This window comes from Onychomys torridus, chromosome 12, assembly GCF_903995425.1.
Source record: "Onychomys torridus chromosome 12, mOncTor1.1, whole genome shotgun sequence".
In the NCBI taxonomy this organism is placed as follows: domain Eukaryota; kingdom Metazoa; phylum Chordata; class Mammalia; order Rodentia; family Cricetidae; genus Onychomys; species Onychomys torridus.
In genome coordinates, this window is record NC_050454.1 from 16,257,001 (window position 1) to 16,283,399 (window position 26,399).

General features: G+C 43.4%; 1 protein-coding gene across 1 annotated transcript in view; it reads left to right on the plus strand.

Annotated features, from left to right (window-relative positions):
* Positions 1-26,399, plus strand: part of Hspbap1 (HSPB1 associated protein 1) — a 52,028-nt gene that overhangs the window by 20,472 nt on the left and 5,157 nt on the right. The window contains exons 3-6 of the mRNA XM_036204214.1: positions 8,662-8,843; positions 19,736-19,872; positions 23,313-23,484; positions 24,875-24,958. Of these exons, the coding sequence (XP_036060107.1) occupies positions 8,662-8,843; positions 19,736-19,872; positions 23,313-23,484; positions 24,875-24,958 (575 nt within the window). The remainder of the gene's footprint in view (positions 1-8,661; positions 8,844-19,735; positions 19,873-23,312; positions 23,485-24,874; positions 24,959-26,399) is intronic.

Genomic DNA, 26,399 nt, shown 5'->3' on the forward strand with positions numbered 1-26,399 from the left:
TTCACTGAAGTGTCTGTTGCTGACTTGAAGAGAAATACAGAGTGTGGTATTTTCCCATCCTGCCTAGACTCCAGACACCACACTACTGCTGGTCGCTAGTGTTCATTCGCTGAGCACGATTTACCTGAATTCTCTACCTTAATCTGCTCACCTCCTCCTTAGGGTGCTAGGACTGTTACTGCACATGAGCCATGGTAATTTGACGGTTTCAAGTTAATCTTTAAGACTTACGGGAGTTTTTTAAAAACCTCTCTGCAGTTGTGAGAAACCACTGAGTTTTTAGTAAAGGTAACTTAGGCTTTTCTTTTTTAACCATGGAAATAAAGTTCTCACAGCATAAAGTATAGCTTTTTGCCTTTCTAAAATATCTCATCAAATGGTGGTTAACGTTTTCACAGGCTTACAGCCCACTGTCTAATTCAGAATGTTTTCATTATCCCGTCATGAAGGCCAGTGCTTTGCAAGCAGTCAGCCCCAGCAACACCGCCTACTTCCGTCTGTCTACGTCTACCCATTCAGGGTGACATGATAACAGGTACAGAAGAGGTGGCCTCTGTGTCAGCTTTCTTTCACAGCTCATCCCTATAGGAATATAAATTGATCATTTCTAATCTGAAATGCTTCAGAGTCTGAATTTTTAAGCACCAGCACAATGCCACAGGAACATTCCATACCTGATCACACAAAGCAAAATGTATAACCTTAGCCTAAAATTGTATAATAATACCACCTTTAGCCTATGTGTCTAAGGAAGATATGAAGTAGAAATGAGTTTTATAGTAGCCTTGGGTTCAATCGACAAAATAGCTCATTCTATATATGCAAATATTCCAAAATCCAGAAAAATAAGAGATAAAAACAAACCACTTCTGATCGTAGGAATTTTAGACAAGGGTATTCAACTGGTGTATCAGTATTTCACTTACTTTATTATCTGGTCTACACACTGAGTTTAAGAGCAGCCTGGTCAGGGTTGGGGGTTTAGCTCAGTGGTAGAGTACTTGCCTGGCTATCGAAAGCCCTGGGTTCGATCCTCAGCTCAAAAAAAAAAAAAGGACCAGCCTGGTCTACACAGTGAGTTTTAGGTTAGCCAGATCTACATTGTGAGACCCCCCCATCTCAAAAAAAAAAAAAAAAGGTAAGTTCATATGCACAACACATTTAAAATAGTGCTTATAGAGTTAGTATTCAACAAATATCACTTCAAATAGAAATTACTTTAAAATGAAAGTATGGCTTCTTCTGTGTAGAAAATAATTGGAAAAAGTAGAAAAGCCACAGAAATGTAAAGATACCTTATTTTGTTGTTTGGGTTGTTTGGTTGTTTGTGAGACAGCATCTGCCTATGTAGCTCTTGCTATCTTGGAGCTCATTCTGTAGCCCAGGCTGGCCTTGAGCTCACAGTGACCATCTGTGTCTGCCTCTGGAGCGTTGGGATTAGAGGTTTGTACCACAATGCCCAGCATAGGCTGGCCTTGAACTCTTGATCCTCCTCATACCTTCACCTCCTTCAGCAAATCCTATAGGTGTGCGCCTGTGTTTTTAAAGATAAACTTTTAGTTAGTTAGTTAGTTATTTTATGTGTGTGGATGTTTTGCTTTCATGTGTGTCTGTGTACCACGTAAGTGCCCGGTGCCTGTGGAGGCCGGAAGAGAACATCAGATTCCTTGGAACTAGAGATACAGACAGTTGAGCTGCCATGTGGGAGCTGGGAATCATACCTGGGTCCTATGGAAGAGCAGCCAGTGCTCTTAACCCTCCATCTTGACCTGTTCAGAGTTCAACAGATTGTATTTAAAAATTAAGATTGTATTGATTTCCACAGGCTTTCTCTCTCCACATATTCAGAAGAACAACTCATGACATTAAATGGGACTTTAAATGACCCCCAATATCCCATCATATGGCAATGTCATAATTTATTTAAGACTTTTCTTATTTGTTCTGTTTAGATTGATTACAGGCTCTGTGAAAGAAACCAGACACAGGAAGCAACTCTTCTGTGCCTTTTACCTCCCTCCCCAAAAAGGGTTGGAGATGTAGCTAGATACATCATGTGTTAGGCCCTAGATGCAGTCAGGAGTGAACAGGGGGAAATGAGCTGCTTAAAATTGCTTGCAAGTTTTAAATGTAAAAACGTGCCAAGTGTCTGATTTTTCCCCTAGGATGGACTCCTAGAAGAGGTCACTGGGTGCAAGAGTGTGCGGATTATCAGCAACAGCACTCACTGTGGAGCTCCTGAACCAGGAGCTGAGTCACTCTGGGGTCTTGTGACTTGCTTGTTAACTATCTGGCAGCCACCTGCTGCTCTGACTCCATGGCGCCCTCTAGAGGGCATCGCCCTTCAATGTCACTCCCAGAATTTCAGTTGCCTTGTTCCTTCCTGGGCGGTTACTCCACATGCATCCCTGTCCTCACTTCCCAGGTCGTTCCTCACACTGTAGTCAGAGACAGTTTATGGAAAAATGAATTGCCGAGCATGGTGGCGCACACCTTTAATCCCAGTGCTCAGGAGGCGGGGGGCAGGCGGATCTCTGAGTTCAAAGCCAGCCTGGTCTACAGAGTGAGTTCCAGGACAGGGATACATAGTGAGACTCTCGATGATGATGATGATGATGATGATGATGATGATGATGATGATGATGATAGCAGCTACATAAATAACAAGTCTAATGTTATATAGACTTCAAACCCTTTGCTGACTCCTCCTCACTCTGGGGCGAAAGACAGATGTGTGGTGTGGTCCTGGAAGCCCAGCTTCATCTCTCTCAGTCTGTCTCAGGAATTGGCTTCTTCTACCTCAGGGCCTTTGCATCTCTCTCTCCAGCCCTTTGAAGCTCCTTTCCCAGCTCTTCTTCCTTGGCTTTCCGTAGCTAATTCTTCTTCCTCGAAAGTTAAATGGTTTTTTCCTCCTTCCTCCTTCCTCCTTCCCCCATCAGACACGGCTATCAAATTATTACAGAACACTCTGTTTCATTTTTTCCTAAAGACACCTGGAATGGTTATAAACACGTTGTTGGTTGCACAGGTAATTGAAATCTCCACCCCCTAAGGTCTTTCTGCCAAAAGGGGAGGGCCTTACCTCATGCTGGTTCAGCATCTGTTAGACTTCCTGTGTTTGTGGAGTGACTGAATGAAAGGCTTTTGACACAGAGGCAATAGATCTACAGAGAAATGGCTTCCATGTCTGTGCCCTTCAAAACCAAACAAATTAATCTCTTAAAAGATCTGGACGGTGAAAGGGTGGGATCTCATTACTGTAATTAGCATTTTTGCTGGTAATGTTGAGTGTAAATTCATATTTATTAGTAATTCCTGCTTTTTCCTGGTAATTGTCCTTTGCTGTTTCTGTTCAAGCTTCAGGGGGTTGTTTTCGTTTTATTAACTTTTAAAGACAATTCTTTATCTTCTGGCTATTCCCCACTCATTGCTTGCATTTGTTTTTGCTACACATGTGCTTTTTTATAATCAAATCAGCTAGTGCTCTACTAACATTTATTTTCATTTGTTTCATTTTAGAAGTTTCTTCTCTTAAAATAGACTACTCTAGTCCTTTCCTCTGACAGCTTAATGATGGTGTTTGCTACAGTTTTTCCAAATAACGAAGTGGAGAAGTGTAGTCCTAGCATCACTTACAAGATACTCGTTTTAAATGTGCTGGCTTTGGCGGCACCTTAGTGTGTTGCTGTGTGTTCTTGTGTCTCCTCCCATCGGTTTCGAGGCCACATCTTACACTTTCAACCTTGGGGCTAGTAAAACGTTTGATAACATTCTTTAGCACTGGTACACATTTTAGTATTTAAAAGTACATCGCAGACAACCAATGACTCACTTCTTGTTTGTTTGTTTGTTTGTTTTTGAGATGCTGTCTCACCCTGTAGCTCACTGTATAGTCCAGGCTAGTCTTAAACTTTTGGTAATCCTCCTGCCTCAGGCTTCACAGGGATTACAGGCCTACATCATCATACCAAATGTATTTATAATTTTAACTGACATAAATTGTATATATTTTATGTACCACATGATATTTCTGCATATGTATATATATATCAGATTCAGAATACTGATCATTTCTTCGTAATTGAAGAATATATTCAAAGTCCTTTCATCTAGTTCTTTTGAAATACATGGTATGTTGTTTCCCTACTGTGTGCTAGGATGCCAGAACGTCTCCTGTGAAACTGCAGCTTAGTTCCCATGCCAACCCTTTCCCTGTCCACCCCTCCTCCCTGCTCTCCATAGCTTCTGGAAACCACTAGTCTACTCTGATCTTCCATTGCTCTTCTTTTCCTCAATATCTTTGAATTTTATTCATCCAAATGGACTTTATAGTACATAGAATGCTCACTTTAAAGAAACCTTTCTGACGTGAGACAGAGGCAAATAAATTTCTATGAGTTCAAGGCTGCCTGGTTATGTAGTGAGTTCCAGGACAGCCGGGATGCATAGAGAGAGCCTTTCTCAAAAGACAGACAGACAGACAGACACACACACACACACACACACACACACACACACACAATAAATAAATAAATAAATAACATCACAGAAAAACAAACCAAAAATACAAAACAGAAAGAAAGAAAATAAACCCATCTGGGGTGTGTATATGTCTGTCTGTCTGTCTATGTGGTGCTTGTACATGAGTATGCTTCTACGTGAGCATATGCACCTATGGAGACCAGAGTATTGGGACTCTGCCTCACTGCCTGGGTGCAGGGTCTTTCACTGAACTGAACTGGAAGTTCACTGTTAGGCAAGCTCTCAGGATCCACCTGTCCCTGCTTCCCAATGCTAGGGGTACAGACATGTGGAGCTCTGCGGCCTTTGTATGGTTTTGGAGATTTGAACTCAGATCCCTGTACTTTCAGGGTAAGCACCATTACCCACTGAATGATCCCAAACGCTCTCCCTTGCCAGGTTTTGTTTGTTTGTTTTTGGCTTTTCGAGACAGGGTTTCTCTGTGTAATTTTGGTGCCTCTCCTGGAACTCACTCTGTAGACCACCAAGCTGGCCTCGAACTCACAGAGATCCTCCTGGCTCTGCCTCCCACATGCTAGGATTAAAGGTGTTTGCCACCACTGCCCGGCCCTTGTTGAGATTTTTAATGAAAATTCATTAAGCTCTAAAAATTAATTTTTGGAAAGAAGTTTACATTGTCGTATAATTGTATCTTTCTATACAAAAACAAAACCATTATCTTTACCTTCCAAGTCTGTCAGCAAAAAGGTTTATAGTTATCATTATTTATAGCAAGTGTAAAGAAAATATTTTTGCCCAATATGTATATATAGAATGGAAAAATTGAGACAGGATCTCTACATGGCTTATTATGGTGGGTCTTTTTGTTTGTTTGCTTGTTTGGTTTTTGGGGAGGTTGGAACATAGATAAAAGTTGTTTATTTCTCTGTTGATTTTTGTATCCACTATTTTTGGTGTAGGTAGTTATTTGTTTGTTCCTGTAGGTCTTACAGAAAGATGGGCACATAATTTTATAAATAATTATATTTTTTGTTTCTTTTATATTTGAGTATATTTTTTTATCTATCTTAGGTCATGTTTAGAATTTTTTCTGGGATGCTTGAAACAGTAGTATTAGTAACTAGCTTTTAAAAGTAATTGGCATTATTTTTTATCTTTAACTAATACACAGAAACCATAAAAGTTTTACATGTTAATGGAGTACTACGTTCAGTTTATGTAGACATTGCTAAGTTTTTAAGACATTGTTTAAGTTAGGTGAGCATATTTATCTCTCTGAATGTTCTTTATGGTGTAATTTTTCAGAATCCTTTCTCCTAGCTCTTTGAAATGTTTAATACATTATGATTATCTACAGTTATAGCATATTTTTTAAAACATTTTTTTTTAAAGCCAGGCATGATAGCACACGCCTTTGCTCCCAGACCTTGGGAGACAGAGGTAGTCTCATCTCTGAGTTTGAGGCCAGCCTGGCCTACACGATAAGACTCTGTCTCAAAAAACAAAATCATAATGCCTTCCTGAGTTTATTTTAGGACACAGATAGTGAATAGCATGTAGGTCTTTAAACCCATTTTTAACCAGATTCATCTGTCAAGATGAGTGCTCACTGGCTGCACTGTACTTCAGCTGGCAAGTTACCGACCCTTTTAGAAATAGTGCCGAACAGCAGTAAGTGGAAAGGAGCAGAGCAGCCAGAAATCCTGTGCAGAGGCACTCTCCACTCATTCTTTCTAGATGGTAAAGTGAGGAAATTCTAACATGGAAAAAGAGTTGCTTTCCTACTGGGCAAATACATACATTTACAACCCTCTGTTTTAGATTGAAAGGTAAGCTCACTTTGGATTTGGCTGTGAAATCTTGGACTAGGGCTGCTTCTTGCCTAATACTTGGCAGTAAGTAGTTGGAGGTGGAGCTGCCCTAACTGCTTCAACGTTGAATAACAGAACAGAGTGATAAGAGTTAAAAGGATAACCCCACTGCAGAAAGCCAACCAAGGAAAGCAGGCTGCTACCAGAGGGGACCGTCACCTAAAATCAGAGCACCACTTTGTGTTGCTGCTCCTCGGCCAGAGGGAAAAGATTCTATTTTGAAATCATTCTGTAAATGGAAAGATCTGTCATTCCCATTCATCCTGTTCATTTTAATTTTCCCCTAGCAGTAACAATTCTCAAACGTAGTTTTTACATTTTTAGATTTTCATTTTTAATGTGCAGAATTTGCTGTGACAGGAAATGAAGTCCTCTAATGAGGCCCACTTTTGAAGACTACCATGCAGATCTGCTGGTGGTAAATGCCGTCACTGAAGTGTCCTGTCCTCCCACGCCAGGGCCAGGTTGCTCAATTAAGGACTTCAGCTCTCAGTCAGTCAGTTGGGTTGAATTCTATGCAGGGAACTCATGCATTTTCCTGAGTTTGCTGTAGGGATTAGAAAAGGCTCCTGTTCTCAGAATCACAAAAACTCATGCTACATACATTTCTGTCAGAATGAATTCTATTCACTCTTGGTTTTATAGTAAATTCAGGAGGATGCCAATGCTGTTAAGAGCTTGTATATATCAGTGGTTTGCTGCTTGCCAGGCACTGCTCCTCGATGCTTCTCAAAAGTTGTCAAAATTGAAATGTTTTCTAGGTGTATAGATTTTTGTCTTTTAGATCAACATGGCCTACTTAAGTTTTCCCACTTCACAAAGTCAAGTTGATGAGGTAGATGGGTTAGATGACATCATCCTGCTTCTGTCCCACCTCTGTGGTTTGGTACTTTGAAGAAAAGGAAGGGATAAAGATGACTGGATAATCCTAATGGGTAAGGAAGGAGGGAAAGACAGAAGCTGTTGAAAGAAGAGCCTGAGTATCCCTCTGTTGACTCCTTTAATTTGGAAAAGGTTCCAGGTCAACACTGGACTGAATAAGGACTAATAATAGTGCTTGACTGAGCATGTGCTGTGTGTCAGGCTCTAGGCTGCACACACACACACCCCCATCCTCAAAGGGTTTCATGCTTTGCAAAGGAGCTCGTAGTTGGGTTTCTTAAATATTAATTTCCCTGTGTTCATTTAAAACACTGCAACTTGCAGAAGCTTTCCTTCCATTTAGCGTAGCCTTGACTCCTTGGCATCAGATTCATAAGAACAAGCCAGCGGGCATAGATTGTAGACTTCCCCTGATCATAGACTTCCCCTCGGAGCTCCTCTGGTCTCTGTCAGCTGTGATGCTTTTCCTTCTGAAGTGTCTGTGGCACAGTGTTCTGCGCCTAATTACATGGCTCTGCACATCCTCTGTCTGCTTAAAGCTTCATCTTTGTCTGGAGTGGGTTTTGCTTTTAGTTTTTTGAGATTGGATGTATTGTTACTCTCACCCAATAGAGCTTAAGGGAACAGAACTTGATTTTGGCTCCTGGTTTAAAGGGATACAGTGTGGCTGGGCATAGTGATGCATGCCTTTAACCTATCTTGGTGCTTAGGAGGCAAAGCGGGAGGATCCCTGTGGGTTCCAGATAGCCTGGTCTACATAGTGCGTTCCCAGACAGCCGTGTAGAGACACCATGTTTCAAAAAAAAGCAGGGGAGAGGCAGAGTGCATTATGGTGGGAGAAGCATGGCAGCTGGATTGGCTTAGATGCACTTTCACAGCATGGCTAGAGATGTGTCTTCTATGTGACCTAACTTCGGTCAGGTTGACAGTGAGGATGAGCCGTCACAGTTGCTCAGCCACTGGGGAACACACCCTGGTGAGCCAGCGAGACTGAGGAAGGTAAGGTGTGAGCGGGCATTATTAGGAGTGGACACAGGTCCCCAGAGTGGAGAACTGGAGCATACGATAACGAAGATGATCTTTAGCCCTTCCTCCCTCCTTCCCACACCATTGCCCCACTTCCTGTCTCTTCTCTTTCCCCTTTCTCCCTGCCCCCCTATTTTCACTGTGTAGCCCAAACCCAAGATTCTCCTACCTCAACCTTCATGCTGGGCAAGGACTGTAGGTCTGGCTTTGAGGATAGTCGTTAATCTTAAAAACGAAACCGTTCTTTTTGTTTTATTGTGAGTGATGTGAATTGTTATATGAACAAGTACAAAATTCATTTTTAAATATTGGTAAACAATATTGTGGTCAAATGTTCCTGCGAAAAGTATTTAGACGCTGTGCTTGTGCACCATTTCAAGTTGTGATCCTTATGTTGCAGTTCCTCAGTTTGAAACTGCTTGTAGTTACGTGGACGCTACCCTTGAGGAGTTTCTGACCTGGAGCTGTGACCAGTCTGGTGTCCCTGGACCATTTAAAGATTATGACCGTACCAAATTCTGGGCTTATGCTGACTATAAGTATTTTGTCAATCTGTTTGGAGACAAGACAGATGTTTTCCAGGTGAGTTATACATTCTTTTTAGTCTTGGTAAGAATTTGCTCCTGAGAGCAATCCTAAATTAGAAGTTCGATGGTCCCTTCCTCCTTGACTGCCTTTGTCTCATATAAGTAGTCACGTGAGACCTGACCGTTTGACCCACTGAAGCCAAAGACCTGCTCCAGAGAGGCTGACATTTGGCTTACACAGCTGAGCGGCACCTGCTCCACACCCTCCACCTTTAAACAATGCCTGCGACATTTAGGTTGTACTGGAAGCATAGACTGGGTGGAAAACTTCATTTCCCTCAGCCGCACAGAAATTCTTGTTCTGTCCGCAGGGGGTGGGGTGGAGGGGGTGGGGGGGGGGGGGGGGGGGAGAGTGGAAGCTACTCTCCATGTTGACCAGGCTGCCTCCGCCTTCAGTCTCTGCTCAGGCTGTGGTTTCTTCAGGTGGTTTCTGGCCTGAGGCCGAGAGTTCTGGGCTCCCAGTGTCAATGACAGAAATCAAAACGTGGAAGTCCTTTGCTGCGCTGGCAGGGCTGACACAGGGTCTGTAGACCACCATGTCCTCTTCAGTGTCTTCTCTCTCAAACCGCCAGTTTGTCTTGTGGAGTGATTTTGCAAATTCCCTGCTCTGGTTTCTGCCACCACCACCACCTGTAGAGGGAAGTATTTCCCCCTTAGTCGGGCTACCCGCTGCCACCACCCTCCGCTCCCCCCTCCCGGGCCCCCCCAGGACCCCTCCTGCTCTGGACCCCCTCAGTGTGTGATGCTCCTTGGCTGCTCACGCTGCCCCTGTTCTGACTGTGTTCTTCTTTTCCTTATTGAGTCAGGGTATTCACACAGTTACTGTAACTGCAAATCTTTTATTAGCCTATTAAGAAGTTAAAAAGATGTTTTTTACCCAGGGTGATGGCGCACGCCTTTAATCCCAGCACTCGGGAGGCAGAGACAGGCGGATCTCTGTGAGTTCCAGCCTGGTCTACAGAGCGAGATCCAGGACAGCTAGAGCTGTTACACAGAGAAACCCTGTCTCGAAAAATCAAAACCAAAAACAAAGGTTTTTTTTTATAAAAATGGGGAACTACACCCTCGCTGTTGGTTGAACTCCCCACTTTTTCCTGCTCCTCTCTGTTTTCTTTTCCAGCCTCTCTTGAGAAGCTCTCACTGTGTAGCCCAGGCTGGCCTTAGCCTCACCATCCTTGTCTCCACATCTTGAGTGTGCAGAGCCTCTGTACTCTTATGGCCATTAGATAAATGAGTTGATGTTGAAAATATTCACAGCAAATGCTTCCAAATCTCAACAGCATGTGTTGGAATTCCAACCACTCCTCCAACTATATGACCGCACATGAGCCATTCAGTAGCCAAGTAAGGGGCCTTACGTCCTGTGTAATCCGTGTGCTTGTGTGATCATGTGATTTGTGCGCAGTGTGATTATGCAATGTGTGCTCCATAAACCCATGAGAGAAGCAGATCGTAGACTCCTCCCCGACTTCTCCCCCCCCCACTGTCTTCCACGGGCCTGGTGATTCTCTTCTGCCCCTCTCTCTCCTAATAAAGCTCTGCTCTGATAACGGGTTTTGTCGTGCCTCGTGCCTTTTCCTCAAAGAGTAAAAGCACCGCTCTAAAACCAACACCGTACACAACCGTCTTTGAGTGATACTTCCCTAGGACGTGGGTTTTCTTGTAATTGTAGATCACATTTTGGATCTGTAGCCCTGGAACTCATAGATTTCATAATTAACTTTTAGAATACTTTGGTCTTCCCCGTACCCTCAGCCATTCTGTAGATTGTACTTCCACCTTCGCCCGCCACATTTCAGTGAAATCTTATGCAATAATGGTACTCAGCAAGTGTTCACATGCCCTTGGCCCCTCTAAGTGCCTTACATTTAGAATTCTCACAGTAACGCTATGATTTCATGATTATCCGTTTTAAGGAAAACAAGGCCGTATAAACCTTTTCTCAGAACTAACTGTTCAAGTTAGGTGAAGTACTTCCAGCCGTACTGAGTCTAGCTCCTGCTACCTTGGCTGCCTCTCACCAAACTTGGTCAGGTGTCTGTCCCATCCCAGGCCTGGCCACCACTGGGCATGCATATGGCTTGGCCATAGAGAATGGTAATAAGCTGGAGTTCTCAGTCAACCCTTATAAAGTCTGGTGGTTTTAGTTCAGAGGTCCTGCCGTCAGTTCACACTGTGGTAGTTAGTTCTCTTTGGAGCAGTCTAGACTGCTAATATTATATCATCCTCATCTGACCATTTTCTGGGTGCCAACTCTTCATATAGCATAGGTACCTAAGGTCTTGTTTTGCTTTTAGAAATGCAATTAACTTGGTTAATAAATCGTGCTTGTTATTGTTTCAAGCCTTTTTATCTTGACATGAGATCATTAGTAAGTATTTAACCAGGAGATCAAGTGTAACTTCCGCTACATTCAGTCTGGCCTTCTTATGATCCTGTCTCAGGAAACCAAAAAAATAAAACAAAACAAAAAAATTAGATAACACAGCAGCCCCCTTATTTGTTCATAACAAATGATATTCTAAGACAATATGCTTTGAAGTCTAATGTGATTAGAAGAGTGGGTTGCTTCTCAGCTTCTGCAAGTCACCTTACTGCCTGGCTGCAGGACATAGTTGGATTCTCATCTGCTACAGCATAGCTGTGGCAATTTGTTGGTCTGCTGAGAGATGAAGAAAGCCTTGTCTCAGCATATGCAGCTGAGAAAAGGGGAAGTATTAAGAAGCTTTTCAGACAGTTGTGGAATTCTTTAAAATACCACACCAAGCTTGGTAAGAGCTATTTTATTTTCTTTTATTTTTTTTTGTTTTGTGTTTTTGTTTTTTGAGACAGGGTTTCTCTGTTCTAACTGTCTTGACTGTTCTGAAACTCACTCTGTAGCCCAGGCTGGCCTTGAACTCACAGAGAGCCACCTGCCTCTGCCTCCCGAGTGCTGGGATCAAAGGCATTCACCACCACTGCCCAGCGGCGGGCTATTTTCTTAAAGGTTCATTAGCTTCAGTATAGCCACTGAAACCACAATGAAAGAACTCTGTGTTCCTATAATAAAATCCCCTGGCCCAGCTGACACAGAATGATGGATCTGATGTAATGCCATTCAGTGACTATTTGGAAATGTTGGGTAACGCTTCCAAATGTTGGTGTGCTGCAATGTGCTTGATGTGTATTCCACCATTATTTACAGTCACATTTGTCAACACCTCATCGTTTTTATGAGAGAAGCTTTTGATACTTAGGAGCTTCCAAAGTCATATATCTAAAATGCAGTTTCATTCAATCCAAAATATTTGCTAATTTACCTTGTGATTTATTCCTTGATTTGTTGCTTACTTTTAAAGGGTAACATTTGGTTTATGATATTTGGTGGGTTTTCTAACCATCTTTTTGACGTTGATTTGATTCCGTTGTGGTCAGAAAACATACTTGGCATTATTCCAATCCTTTTAAATGTATGTAAATTTGTTTTCTAGCCCAAAGTATGGTTGATGAATGTTCCATGCAAACTTGGATATTACACATTCTTTTGTTGGGTGGAGTATCTTACCAGTCTCCTTTAAGTCAGGCTGGGGTTTAAGCGTCACATCTTATTGATTTCTGTACATTTATTTGTTTTATCTGTTGTGTAGAGACGGACACTGTTAGCTTTTTTCCTCATTATATTGGTCAGGTTTTGCTTCATACTCTCTTTGGGTTTATTAGTGACCTTTTATTGTCATGAAATGAATCCATCTACTTTGGCATAGTCCTCATTCTGATTCAATTTACCCTGTGTTTGTCTTTGATTGATATTAGCATGAAAAAGGGATGTTTCATACAGAGTTTCATTTCCACAAAATCCTAGAAGTTGTGCGGGACAACAGTGGTGCACGCCTTTAATCCCAGCATTCGGGAGGCAGAGGCAGGCGGATCTCTGTGAGTTCGTAAGTTCGAGGCCAGCCTGATCTACAGAGCAAGATCCAGGACAGGCACCAAAACTACACAGAGAAACCCTGTCTCAAACAACAACAACAACAAATCCTAGAACTTAACACACTAATTTATAGGGACAGGGTAGGTCGGTGGTTATCAGAAAATGAGGTTTGTAGGGAGACATGAGTCATGAAGTAGACACTGACTGGGGAAGGTTTGGACTTGACCAGAATGTTTGTCTTCTTGATTGTCTTGATGGATTCTCGAGAATGCAGATAGGTCAAGTTCACCAGTCAAATGCTTTAAATGTATACTGTTTGCTGTACACAATTATACCTCAATAACACCCTTAAAAATAATGTAATACTTGGGGTTGGGGAGAAGATTGAGCAGTTAAAAGCACTGATTACTTATCCAGAGAACCCAAGCTTAAGTCTAGCACCCACACGGCTCTTAACAACCATCTGTAACTCTAGTTCCAGGGGATCTGATGCCCTCTTCTTACCTCCATGGGCATCAGGCACACATTGGTTCACAGACATACATACAGGTAAAACATGCGTATACATAAAATAAAGATAAATCTAAAAAAAAAAAAAAAAAAAACCAATGCTACTAGTCTGCTTAACTGCACTATCTTGACACTAGCAGTTTTATTCACTGTTGCCTATACACAGTCAGTGCAAGTATCCACACAATGAGATAGGCAACTTAGTGATATTGTGAAGGTAGTTCTGACCTCACAGATCCTCAAAGGGCCAAAGGGAGTCTCTTGAGTTTAGCATTGCCTCTGTAATAATTCTGTTCTTCTGACACTGTCTCCTCTGTTCTAAAACAATTTCTTATGAAAAATTGACTCTTCAAGTCATGCCTAATATTAAATACTAAAACATACTAATGGTGTTCATAAACGTTAAATGACTTGAAACTCTGTCACGATAGCGTTCAAGTCCCTCCCCAGCACTCTAGCCCAATCATGAGCTGCCATCTGGTCTGCTCATTGACTGCTGGGTAGACCTGTTCTCTGAGCCTTACCTTCTGACCTTTGCTCAGACCCCCTCAAATTTTGCCCAAGAAGCTCTACCTGGGGCTGGCTCAGATTCAGCCTTGGCTGCAAACCTCAGCCACTTAAACACGTACATCCCTAGCCAGCATCCCTCTATGTCCTATTTGGACTAGTAGTTCATAAAATTGTGTCTTGGTCCTTTAACCACACTGGCTCTGGCTTTACTCTTTTCCTCAGAACTGCTGACATACTGAATATGTGTAGGTATCGATGACTACATGTTCCCTTAGTCTTTAGCACCCTTTAAAGAACATTTTGACTTAAGTCCTTGGCTTGTCAAATGTTCTGTGTCTTGTAGTTAACCAAGTGTAACATCTGCCAATTTTGATAAGAAATTTTGAGCTCTCTTCAGCCTTCTTCCAGGTTTATAAGTTTTAACTTAAAACCCCTGTTTAAGGTCTCCATCTACTTAATCTTTTCTTCCATAAAGGAGATTAACTCTCTATTAAATGTGCAGTACTTATATATTGACAAATAAACTGGTAAACGTACTGATATAATTGGAAAATACCTGGTAGTCTTGGAGATGGCCTGAAATTATTATTTTGACACCCACCTGACTTTTGGGTATGAGAAAATTAGACTCATTAGTTTTCAGTTACCCATTAATGCCGTCGACTTAGCAAAGCATGTCTGAACACTCTGTCTCTACTGCCCTGGGAAGATAGAAAAGTTGAGAAATGTTACCTTTATCTCTTGTAGTTATTGATAAGCATTCTTAAAATTGAGACTGTGAAGAATCAGCATATAATAAAAGGGATTTTGTCCACCAAGAATGTTTTCCAGGTAGATTCTATTTCACATTGTGATTGAGGTTGGCTTCAGAGAGCCAGGAGCTCGTTAATTCACCAGGATATAGAATCTGCAAAAGCAATCATGGGAAGATTAGTTCAGACCTGTTGGACTTTGTGGCATAGCTGTGAGGATGTGTTGAAATGGAAGCAGGTGTTTTGGAAATGATTAAAGGAGTCTCAGACAGGGATGCTTTCTGGTGAGACAGATTGGCACCTAAGATTTCACATGATTAAAAAAATAGAAAATAGAATTTAGGTGTTTACCCAGTAGATAGAGACTTAATGACCTCTTCTGTTTCTGTACCTAAAGGTCATTTTCCTGAGGGGGGAAGAAAGAGAATTTAAATTCTGTATATTAATGATAGTTAACAGTCTTGTTATTTTTCAGAGTCCTGGTTTTATTGCTCTTTACCAACATTAACTTCTTTATTCAGGTGTAAGTTCATTGTGGAATTATGTAAATTGGTTTTTCTATAGTGTGACCTGTGAATGGGAAATAACTAAAAGGAGACAGTGCTAGGGACAGAGACAAAGGAGCAAACAGTCCTGAGCGAGGAGGCACTGGAGCCCAGTGGTCCGCCATTAACAGCAGCTCCTTTACATCTGGGCTGTGGGCGCTTCCTGTGAATTGAGGACAGGAACAAGGAACATGTGGAAATACTTCTTTAAATGCTTTCTCAAATCATGTCCTACGAAACTAAGTAATTTATTTAATCATGGATTTTTAACTCTTATTTTGTGTATTGGTTTTTGTGGTAGACTAACGGAAGCCATCATTCTGCTTTCTAAGCTTCCTACCAGTTTTTCTTTAGTGTTTTATTGTTGTTGTTGTTGTTGTTGTTGTTGTTGTTGTTGTTAAAACTATAAAAATATGGATGACTTTATTATGTGTAGAATAGTCTTTAAATGGAGTGATGGTTATTGAACTCATTCATTGGAACAGGTTTAAGAGCTATTTAGGAGCTGCGCATGGTGGCACACGCCTTTAACCCCAGCAAAGATTGGCAAACAGGTGGATCTGAGTTCAAGGCCAGCCTGGTCTGAGTTCTAAGACACCCAAGGAGCTCCTGTGAGTAACCCAACAGTTTTTCAAAAGTGCTGCGCTTCACTACCATAGGTATTGAAGAAGTCACCTTAGTGAGAGACTGGGCTGTCATGGTACGTGTCCTGGCTAGTTTTATGTCAACTTGATACAAGCTAGGGTTATCTGAGAGGAGGGATCCTCAACTGAGAAACTGTCTCTATAAGACTGCGCTGTAGGCAAGCCTAGGGGACATTTTCTTGATTAATGATTGATGTGGGAGGGCCCAGCCCATTGTGGGTGAGGCCACCCCTGGACTGGTGATCCTGGGGTGTACAAAAGCAGGCTGAACAAGCCATGAGGAGCAAGCTAGTAAGCAGCACCTCTCCATGGCCTCTGTTTCAGTTCCTGTCCTGACTTCCTTGGTGCTGGACAGTTTCCTGGAAGTGTAAGGTGAAATAAATCCTTTCCTTCCCAAGTCCCTTCGGTCATGTTTTTCTCACAGCAACAGAAACCCTAAAAAGAGAGTGTTTTAAAGTCTATGCAGAAAGATAGAACCAACACTCACCCCAAAAAGTGTGTTTTCTGCCAGAATTCAGTGTACTTTCTAATTTATTATCTTGTCTCTTAAATGTTGGTAATAGTTTAGGAATGCAGTTCACTCTCAAAAATATTGAGACATACTTCCTTATTTTTTTACTGTAGAGTTTAAAGTTTCTGTTGTTTAACCTGTTAAGGACCCTTTTGTTTAACCGTTTGCTTTTGTTGTTGTTTGAGACAGAATCTATGTCTGTCCTGAAATGCACTATCTGTCTGTCTGTCTGTCAGTCAATCTATCTATCTATCTATCTATCTATCTATCTATCTACACACACACACACACACACACACACACACACACACACACACACACACCATGCTGGCTTTGAACTTACAAAGATCTACCTGCCTTTGTCTCCCTGTGGGAGGGACCCTTTAAAAAATGTGTGATAATTTCACACACACATTTCCCAAACCTCTCTAATCTGCACCATACTCCTATTAAACCTCTTTAAATTCCCTCCCACATTCGTGGTTTTTGTTGGGGAGAGGTTATGTTTTCTGATCCCCTCTGAGTTTAATCAGGATCATCTATCTGTGTGAACATGGGTTTGGAACTCTCCGTTGGAACCTGCTGGGCTCCTTAGCAGGTACACAATGAAAATAAGCCCGCCTCTCCCTCAGAGTCCTCACAGTTCTAAAACAAAGTGAGGGTTGATGGTCCTAAATAGGATATTTATACTACCACCCCTAAGGCTCAGGAGTCATCATGAAGTAGGGACCCTTTTAATTAAGAAAGGTGGACCAGAGAGATCACTATGAGTAAAGGTACTTGCTGCCAAGTCTGATCCCCAGAACCCACATGGTGAAGGGCGAGAACTGATTCCCAGATTCTTCTGTCCTTCACACATGTGCCAAGACACACGTACATAAAAGAAAATTTAAAAGAGAAACTTCAGAGTCTCATTATTGGTATATGTATCTAGAAGAATCCAGTTGCCAAATAGTGTTACTTTGGCCGGGCTGTAGAGGAGGAGGATTGCCTGCCCAGGAGCGAGAGACAGCATCGGAGAGTGACGGAAGGGTGACTGGTCTTTGGTGGAGCCAGCTAACCGGGGTCTACGTTTGTCAGACATGTAGAACTCTGCTCCAGAATGGTGCATCTCATCATAGTTAACATTTTACCTCAGTGGAATCACGTTGAAAAGGAAAATAGATGGGGGGGGGGGATCCAAATACTTCTTAGAGTACTAGCAGTGTCTCCCTATGAATGTTCACCTTCACCCGTGTGACGAAGTGCTAGGCCTGCCTGTGAACCTTCATTTCTTCTGTGAGGAGCTGGACTAGCATACGTCCATACCAAATAAAACCATCATTGGTCTAAATCACATCTTATATTCAACACCATGATAAAGCAGGGCACCCAAAGAGATAGGACAGTGTCTGCCCTGCTTCTGTGTTAGAAACCAAAATCATTTTCGTGGGCCAACCTGTCTGTAATTTGTCCCATCTTGTATTAACTGTGAGTGAACAACACTCTTCTATTCAGGAGATGTGCTGTATTTGGTCTTACCATGAAATACTTGTGTAGGAGAGCACGTGAGTGTGCAGGGACATGTGAACATATGTGTGAGGGGAGAGAAAAAGGAAGGGGGTGGAGATGGAGACCAAGGGTCAATACTGGGTGTTCCTCAGCTCTAATCCACTTGTTTTGGTTTGGTTTTTGAGACAGTCTCTCACTTGGCCTAGAAGTCCCTGATTAGGTGAGGCCGGCCAGCCTGAGAGCCCCAGGTTCTTCCTGTCGCTGCCTCCTTAACACTGGGATTGCAAGTGGTCTACCAAGCCCAGCTTTTTATGTGGTGGTTCTGGGGATCGAACTCAGGTCCTCATGCTTGTACAGCAAACACCGTATTTACTGAGCCATCTCCCCAGCCCCTTGAAACACTCTTATGTGTCACTTATCCTAGACATCTTTCTTTAATGTATTATTCTATTACTTCCACCGTCTGTAAATTTGGATGTTTTCCAAGATCCATATCTTATGAACTTAAGCCAGACTTTAAAGCCATAATTGATTTTTCATCCTTTCAAAACCCATCATTTAAATATAGCAAAGCATTCTACTTAAATTTTCCCTAAATAACCTCATTTCTTTTTAAAAATAATTTATAAGATAATTACATCATTTCCCTCTTCTCTTTCCTCTCTCCAACCCCACCCAGGTACCCCTCTTTCTCTTCAAATTCATAGCCTCTTTTTCTTTGATTGTGCTACATATATACGTATGTGTCTTAGCGGTAGAGATTCACCTTCTGCCTCTGGGGGCACAACCAAGAGCAATAGCTTATAATGTTGGGGGGGGGGGTCTCTTGGATATCCCTGACCAACCTACTGTCTCATCACTTAAAATGTTTTTCTAATCTTAATCAAAACCATCCATTGAATGTCTTTTTAAAATCTTTTCTCTTTGAATAAAGCTGTTAATATTTCCCCTCAAAAGTTGGAGAATTTATTTAGGTTGCAGATAGTTTTTTGAGGCATTGGCATTTATGTGAGTACTCTGCCCATTAAAATATTTTTGTTTTATTCTTTAAAAACAAAAAACAAAAAAACAAAGCAGGCATCGTTCACTCATGCTTTTAATCCTAGCAGTCGGGAGGCAGAGGCAAGTGGATCTCTGGGAGTTGGAGGCCAGCCTGGTCTACAGAGCAAGATCCAGGCACCAAAACTACACAGAGAAACCCTGTCTTGGAAAAAAAAAAAAAAAAGGAAAAATTAATGACTAAAGGATACGCCAACGTTTGCATGCCTGTGTTGTGGCAGTTTTCCTTTCCGGCTTATGAGTATGGGCAGGACCTGCCTCAGCTCCTTGCCCAGGGGAGCCCTGGTCTGCAGCAGTGTGCTGTCTTTGTTACACTCACGGATTCCTGGCTTGGGGCAGAGAGCAGAATCAATCACCTAGGAATGACTGTTTCAGAAGCCACGCTGTGACCCTCCTGCTTGAGACTGGTTCAGTAGGCATGAGCTATGGCTCTAGGATGGGGAGCTTTAAATGACTGAGCTCACCCATAAGGCTTCTTTTCTGTGGTTGTGGAAGTGCAAACGGGTAATAAAGTGCTTGTGCCCACAGGTAAAATAATCTCTGCTTATGGGCCTGTGGCCTCCTGAGTTGAATTTCCATGACATTCCCACTGCCTGCAGCACTTCCGCCCCAGGTAGCTACAGATTTATGCCTGTTGTTTATTGTCCCTGACAGGTGTAGGAGTCACACCTGGTGGGCGTAATTTATTCATTGATTTGTCACAAGCTTCCGCAAGAGTTCCCAGCATGTTATAAATAGTAAATATTTGTTGAGTGGCCGCTACTATTGAGGTTAGTCAGATATTATTGGTTGAAAAGTTTTTCTCATACTACCCTGAAAACCTAACCCTTCTCATCTCTAACATTTTCTGTAAGAAAATATAAGCGCTAAAAACAGTTGTTGTTTTTTAAAGTAAACATGTGCACGACCATAGAGGATGGTCAGTTCCTGATGGACTGTCCTTTTTTTCTAACAGGAGGTGATGTGGTCTGACTTTGGGTTTCCTGGAAGAAATGGACAGGAGAGTACACTGTGGGTTGGCTCCCTAGGAGCCCATACTCCCTGCCATCTGGACTCCTATGGCTGCAATTTAGTATTCCAGGTACAAGGAAGGTAATATGCGTGCGTGCGGGCGTGCATATGTGTGTATGTGCGGGTGGGTCCAGTTTTGTATGTCTGCACACAGGAGCGAACTAGAAAAGTGAAAAGGAGAGGTCAGATAGTAGTCCCATCCTGCCCACCAGCCTTGTGACCAAGGCTCTCTTCTCTTCACCACGGTTCCTTCCGTGTGAAGTGAGGGGACATGAAATGACTTCCATGTGTCTCAGCCATGATCAGGATTCTCTCCAAGGTCCCCATCCTGCTAGGCATCCTCTGCTTAGCTTTTTTAACCTGGTAATGTTCACATTTCACTCCCTTCCTCCACTTCTCAAATGACTAAAAACAGAAAAGTTTGTTGAAAGAAAGGCTTCTCTGGGACCTGGGGGATGCTGACAGGTACCAGGAAGCCTGGGGCACAGGGTTTTTATGCCCTACTTTGACTGAATTTTGGTTTGTGAGTTTGTGTCTGCTGGTGTATTCTGCAGATGAGCCTTTGTCTCCACCTGACTAAGTGGCAGAACTGTGTGGCCAGCACCTGATAATCCGGAGTTTGGCAACCTGGAGGATGTATCAGGTGTCATTTGGAGAGGATGTATCAGGTGTCATATGGAGAGGATGCACTCAGGTGTCATAGGTGCAGCCTCATTTCCCCTAATAAATGCTGCTCCAGACTTTCCTTCTGGCCCTTTGCAACATTTGCAGGGCAACTCATAGAAAAAGCCAGAAATTGACACAAATTCCCAGCATCACTGGACGCAAAAATGATGAGTAGATCCAAGAGAAAAGTTTCTGTTTGGAGGGGTGTTCGCATGTCAGCTGGGAAGCTATGGAGGGGCTTAAGAGTTCCATGTCCGTTCCCTTTCAAGTACACTGTTGTATACAGGGAAGTCAGCAGTGAGTCAGGTATGAATATTCTCTGCCCTTTTGCAGTTAAGAGTTTGGAAAGTGAAATGTGATATGAGATAGGGGCATTGCTTTAAATTTGCCTCTTCTGTGTGCTCTGAATTGGGAAGCAAGCCAAAAAAAAAAAAATCCAGTTTTTTTCTTTAATTAAAAAAATATAGCTTTACCATAACTGTCTAAGTTTTTCATTTTCCATTTTTCATGGCACTCTGATGTAATAAAATAGCTTCAGTAAATGTCTATTGAATGTCTATCAAGTTCTGTATGTTAGAATAAGTACAGAGGTGGTCAGGACTCTGCCCTTAGAGCATCCCCACCTGACGTGCCTGCAGGCCTACAGAGAGTGATGAAGGCAGAAAGGAAAGGATGCTCTTGAAGGGGGCAGAAAGGATGCTCTTGAAGGGGGCAGAAAGGATGCTCTTGAAGGAGGTAGAGACAGTACATCTGTAGGAAGGATCAGCTGTTGTGTGTAGAGGGCTTTGAAACTGAGTGTGTGTCTGTATCACTCAGGTGGAAGGGGCTCGGGGTCCCTGGGAAGCGTGGGCTGTGCAGAGGACCCTGTGTAAATTATAACCAGAAACAGTAGGACTGGGCAGAATAATCAGGGTAGGGCATAAAGGTCTTGACTCCCAGCCAGACACCCCAATTCTCCATTCCTTCCATGTTCAGAACCATGGGAGGCTTTTGAGCAGAGCGTGGCATAGTGATACAGTTCTCTACTAGAAGGATGTGCACATTTTAAAGTGTGGAGCCAAGCAAAGCAGATGGATAGCTTGGTTATGATGGCTCTTCCTCTGGGAAGTATTACGTTGGTGTAGGGGAGGAGTCAAGAGATGGGTGTTCTGGGTCCCCATGAGCCTAAGGGACACCAAGCAGACATGAATCTCTCTCTCTCTACTACTTTGGAAAGGAAGTTAGACTAATGATCTCTTCAGAGCTCTTCCAGAATTAGCTTCTGAACATACCAAGTAACCAAAGATGGCTTCCGCACTAGCAGCAGGTGCTGTGGAGTGGAACAGCAACTACAGGGGAGGCTGTCGTCAGTCAGGCTTCTGAAGCCAGGGTCTTACCCAGGGGCTCCCCCAAGAGGAATAGGACTTTAGTATGTACTTGGCAGTTTGAACATGGCAGCCTCTGCTTCCCTGCTCACAAAGGCCTGGTGGTCCTGGGGTGACTGCCGTGCTCACACATGGGAGGGCCTATTTTCCTCAGAACAGGGCTTGGTTCTTTTCCTCTGGTCCCATCAGCTCTCCTTCATCTCTGTTCACACGTCTGCCCTCTTTGCTTCCACACTCTTCCTTCTATTACTGTAAAATATGGATTTTTTTTCTTTTCTTTTTTTTGAGCTGAGGATCGAACCCAGGGCCTTGTGCTTGCCAGACAAGCGTTCTACCACTGAGCTAAATCCCCCAACCCATGGATTTTTTTTTTTCAGAGTTTAGAGAAATAAGATTTATTACCTCCGTTCCTTAAAAAAAAAAAAAAAAAAGCTTCTAAAACGGTTTTCTCTTTTTCAAAGATCCTCATTTATACTACTTTTGGGGTGTGTGGCATTAGTTCTCATTCTTACTAAATCAACTTAACATGTCTACCTTCCAGACAGGAGAAGTCTAGAAACTGTTTCCTGGGGAGAGGTCTGGGGGTTTATCCAGATAATATTAGAGTACAGACATTTGCAGGACGAGGGAGATGGCTCAGTTGGTAAAATGTCATTGCACAAACATGTTGATGTAAGTTCAGTACCCAGCACTACATAAAAGGCCAGGCATGGTACACATCTGTAACTCAGATGCAGAGGGAGGCAGAGACAGGAGGCCCCAGGGGCTCACTGGCCAGACAGTCTCTTCAGTCTGAGCTCTGGGTTCAGAGAGAGATCCTGTCTCAAAATATAAGGTGGCATACCTTTGTGCTGGCACAGTCCATTAATCACAGCACTCGGAGGTAGAGGCAGGAGGATCTTTATGAGTTTGAGGCCAGCCTGGTCTCTCTCCATAGTAAGTTCCAGGACAGCCAGTGAGGTTACATACTGACACCATGTCTCAAAAGACCAGGAAAAAAAAGAATAAGGCTGTGTATGGCCAGGAAGACACCATCATCAACCTCTTACCTCCATATACATGTAAATGTATGTGTATGACACATACAAACACACATAGCGCACATATGTACACAAAAACAAAGTGTAATAGAAAGAATACAGAAAGGGTGAAGATATTCTGGTTAGCTTCAGGATGTTAGGAGTGAGACCAATGGTAAGAAGCAAGCTTTGGTGTAAGATGCAAAAAAAGAAAGAAGAGAAAAGAAAAAGAAAAAAGCACAAAGAAGATCCTATCCCTGCCACAAGAGGGGCTGCCTTGGGAAGGCATGAGAAACCCACCAGAGAGCAGCCTTCCACCAGACATTTGCAGGGGATCAGCTGTGAGTGAGAGGCCAGGGGACACTGTGGTGGCTGGTGCCTGTGTGCCTGTGTGAACTGAACTGAAATCAGTAAGACTGAATATGTTTTATCTCAAGTTGAGAACTCTAACTTGTATCTTATTTTCTCATAGGAAAAGATGGCATCTCTTTCCTCCTGAAGATACGCCTTTCCTTTATCCAACCAGAATCCCTTACGAAGAGTCCAGTGTGTTCAGTAAAATCAATGTTGTCAACCCTGATTTAAAGCGTTTCCCTCAGTTCCAGAAAGCTCGAAGACATATGGTCACGCTGAGCCCAGGACAGGTAATGGGGCTTTAAACATCGATGACCTGTCAGTGGACACCACAGCCTGGTGCCTGTGCTTCCCTCAGTACAGATGACAATGGTTTCCTGCTGGAGGTCAGCTTCCCCATCTGTGGGCTAAGGACCCAGGGCTCTGCCCTGGAGAGATGGGAAGAGAGTGCACAGCTCCTCCTGCTGGTGAAGAGAAGAATAGATCTTGAGAGAGACAGCCTGGAGAAGCCATTATTATTACTCAGGTTAAGAGATCCCACTTCAGGGCACGGGGACTAGGACATTTATTCACAGTTAATACCTGTTCCAGCAGATGGTGAACACAGGCTGTAGTGTATCCAGGCTCTCAGAGGTGGACTGAGGATGGTCTTTGCTTTTCAGCAAGAATGGCTGACTGCTTGTGAACCACTTCTAAAGAAACTGTTATTTCCCATTGCCACCCTGTGGGGAAAATTTCCTTTACAACATTGGCACTTGCTGTCCCAGTTTCCTAGCATTTGAGAGGTTTTCTCAGTCTCACAGAGAATTCATTCCCTCCATCATCCTTATCTGGTCTTCCCTCCACTGCTCCCTCCTTGCTAGCTCTCTTCCTGTTCTCTTCACACGTGTCTGACCAGTTCACACAGTGGACCTGGTCAAGTTGCTTCAGTCTCTGCACAGGGCACTGCCCTTCATGCCTCTTCCTCCAGCCCCGACAACCACTACTTTACTTTATATCTTCATAGATTCTCCTATTCTGGGCATTACACATGCATCCATACAACATATGGCTTTGTGTCTGACTCCTAATGCAGAACGTGTTTCGAGGCTGAACGGTTCCTGATTACATAGGTGTACGGCGATGATCCACTCGGTTGATTTCAGGAGCTTTGCAGTGGGTGTTGCTGCTGTGAGCATCTGTTTATAAGGTCCTTGGGTGTTTAGAGGAGGGTAGGTGACCTTTTCAGAGGTTGCTAGTGTTCTTCTCCACAGTGGCATTTACGTTCCTACCGATGATGTCTGAGGGTTCTGCTTGCCTCGCTCCTTCGCCTGCACTCTCGTCCTTTGCTGTGGCTCAGGGAGCTTTTCCAAGTGCATGTTTCCTGCCATCAGAATGTGCACAAGTCCTTGGCAGTGGGAAAAGGAAGAGCTGGCAGTGGGAAAAGGAAGAGCTGGAGTTTGAAAGCCTTTACTACAACTTAGATGTAAACAGAGATTGAGAAGGGTAGAAATCTGCCGGCTCCCGTGTGAGCCTGGGTTCACCAGTTAGAGGAGGAACAAGGAGCAAGCTGGTGGGGGTTTGCTTTCCCCCTTCTCTCTAGTCCCTTGGATTCATGTGTGTCTCTTTTCCCCTTAGCAGTCTCAAGTAGAGTGAGAAGTGCCGTGTTCTCGTGTTAACTATGTTTTGTTTGGTTTTCAGGTTCTGTTTGTTCCCAGACACTGGTGGCATTACGTGGAATCCATTGACCCTGTCACCATCAGTATAAACTCCTGGATCGAGCTGGTACTTTTTTGTTGTTGTCCTTAAAAAAAAAAAAAAAAAAAATCCCCAAGATATGTAAAACCTGTGTACAAAATTTGTCCGCTAAATCTGTGTGACCAGCATTGCAGGATGGTTTTGTTTCTGTGTTCTCTGATTCTGTCCTCTCTTGATAAATGTTGAGGTTGGAGATAGGAATTTTGGAGATGTGCCATTCTCTTATTTTGCTTGAGTTGGTCGTGTTGTGTTTTGTTTGAGATGGGGTATCTCTGTAGAGGCCTCATACTCACAGTCCTCCTGCCTCAGCCTCCCAAATGCTGGGATGACACACGTGCACTGTGCCCAGCTACTCCCTGAGAGGACACACAGTGGCCTTGACATTGATGTCATGATGGACTTGGTGGGATCTACAGTATATGTCCAGCACTGCTGGTTCTATCCCACACCATCTCAGAGGAAATACCTGTCTCTTGATTCAGGGTCTTCGTGTCTAACCTTGACTTAAGCATTGTCTCAAAGTGGAACCATGCAGCACTATATTCTTATCCTTCATTTCCGCCAGATCCTTTTCCCAGGAACAGCTTCATCCTGGATCCTTGTTCTTTTTGACAGTACAATAGCTGTCAGGCTCATGTCTGTCTCTCTCTATTTTTTTTTTTAACATACTATTCACAGTTCCCCCCTCACTCCTTCTCCCACCCCCCACCCCCGCCTCTACCCATCCCACCCCCAGACAGGGTAAGGCCTTTCTTGGGGAGTCAACAGAGTCTAGCATACTAAAGTTGAGGCAGGACCAAGCCCCTCCCGCCCTTCTGTGTCAAGGCTGAGCAAGGTATCCCACCCTGGGCAGTGTGTTCCCAAAAACCATTTGCACCCGGGATAAGTCCTGGTCCTACTGCCAGGGGCTCCCCAAACAGATCTAGCCACATAACTGTCACCCACATTCAGAGGGTAGTTCGGTCCCATGCATGGTCCCCAGCTGACAGACCAGAGTCTGTGAGCTCAAGCCAGCGCGGGTCAGAGAAGCTAGGTAAAGAGGAGGACCCTAAGAGGGACACACATGGAGGCCCCAGGAAGAGAAAATAGTTAAGATCTCCTGGGTAAACTGGGAGGGGCAGGTAGAAGGGAAAGGGGGGTGGGAACAGAAGAGAGGGAGAGCAATGAAAGAAAGCTGTTGGTAGAGGGAACCATTAGGGGGTCAGGGAGAAACCTGGTGCTAGGGAAATCCCCAGGAATCTACAAGGATGACACCAGCTAAAACTCCTAGCAATAATGGAGAGGGTGCCTGAACTTACCTTCCCTTATAATCAGATCACTGACTACCCTAATTGCCATCATAGAACCTACATCCAGTAACTGATGGAAGCAGATGCAGTGATCCACAACCAAGACCTGGGCTGAGCTCCTAGACTTCAGCTGAAGAGAGGGAGGAGGGACCACAGGAGCAAGTGAGGTCAAGACCATG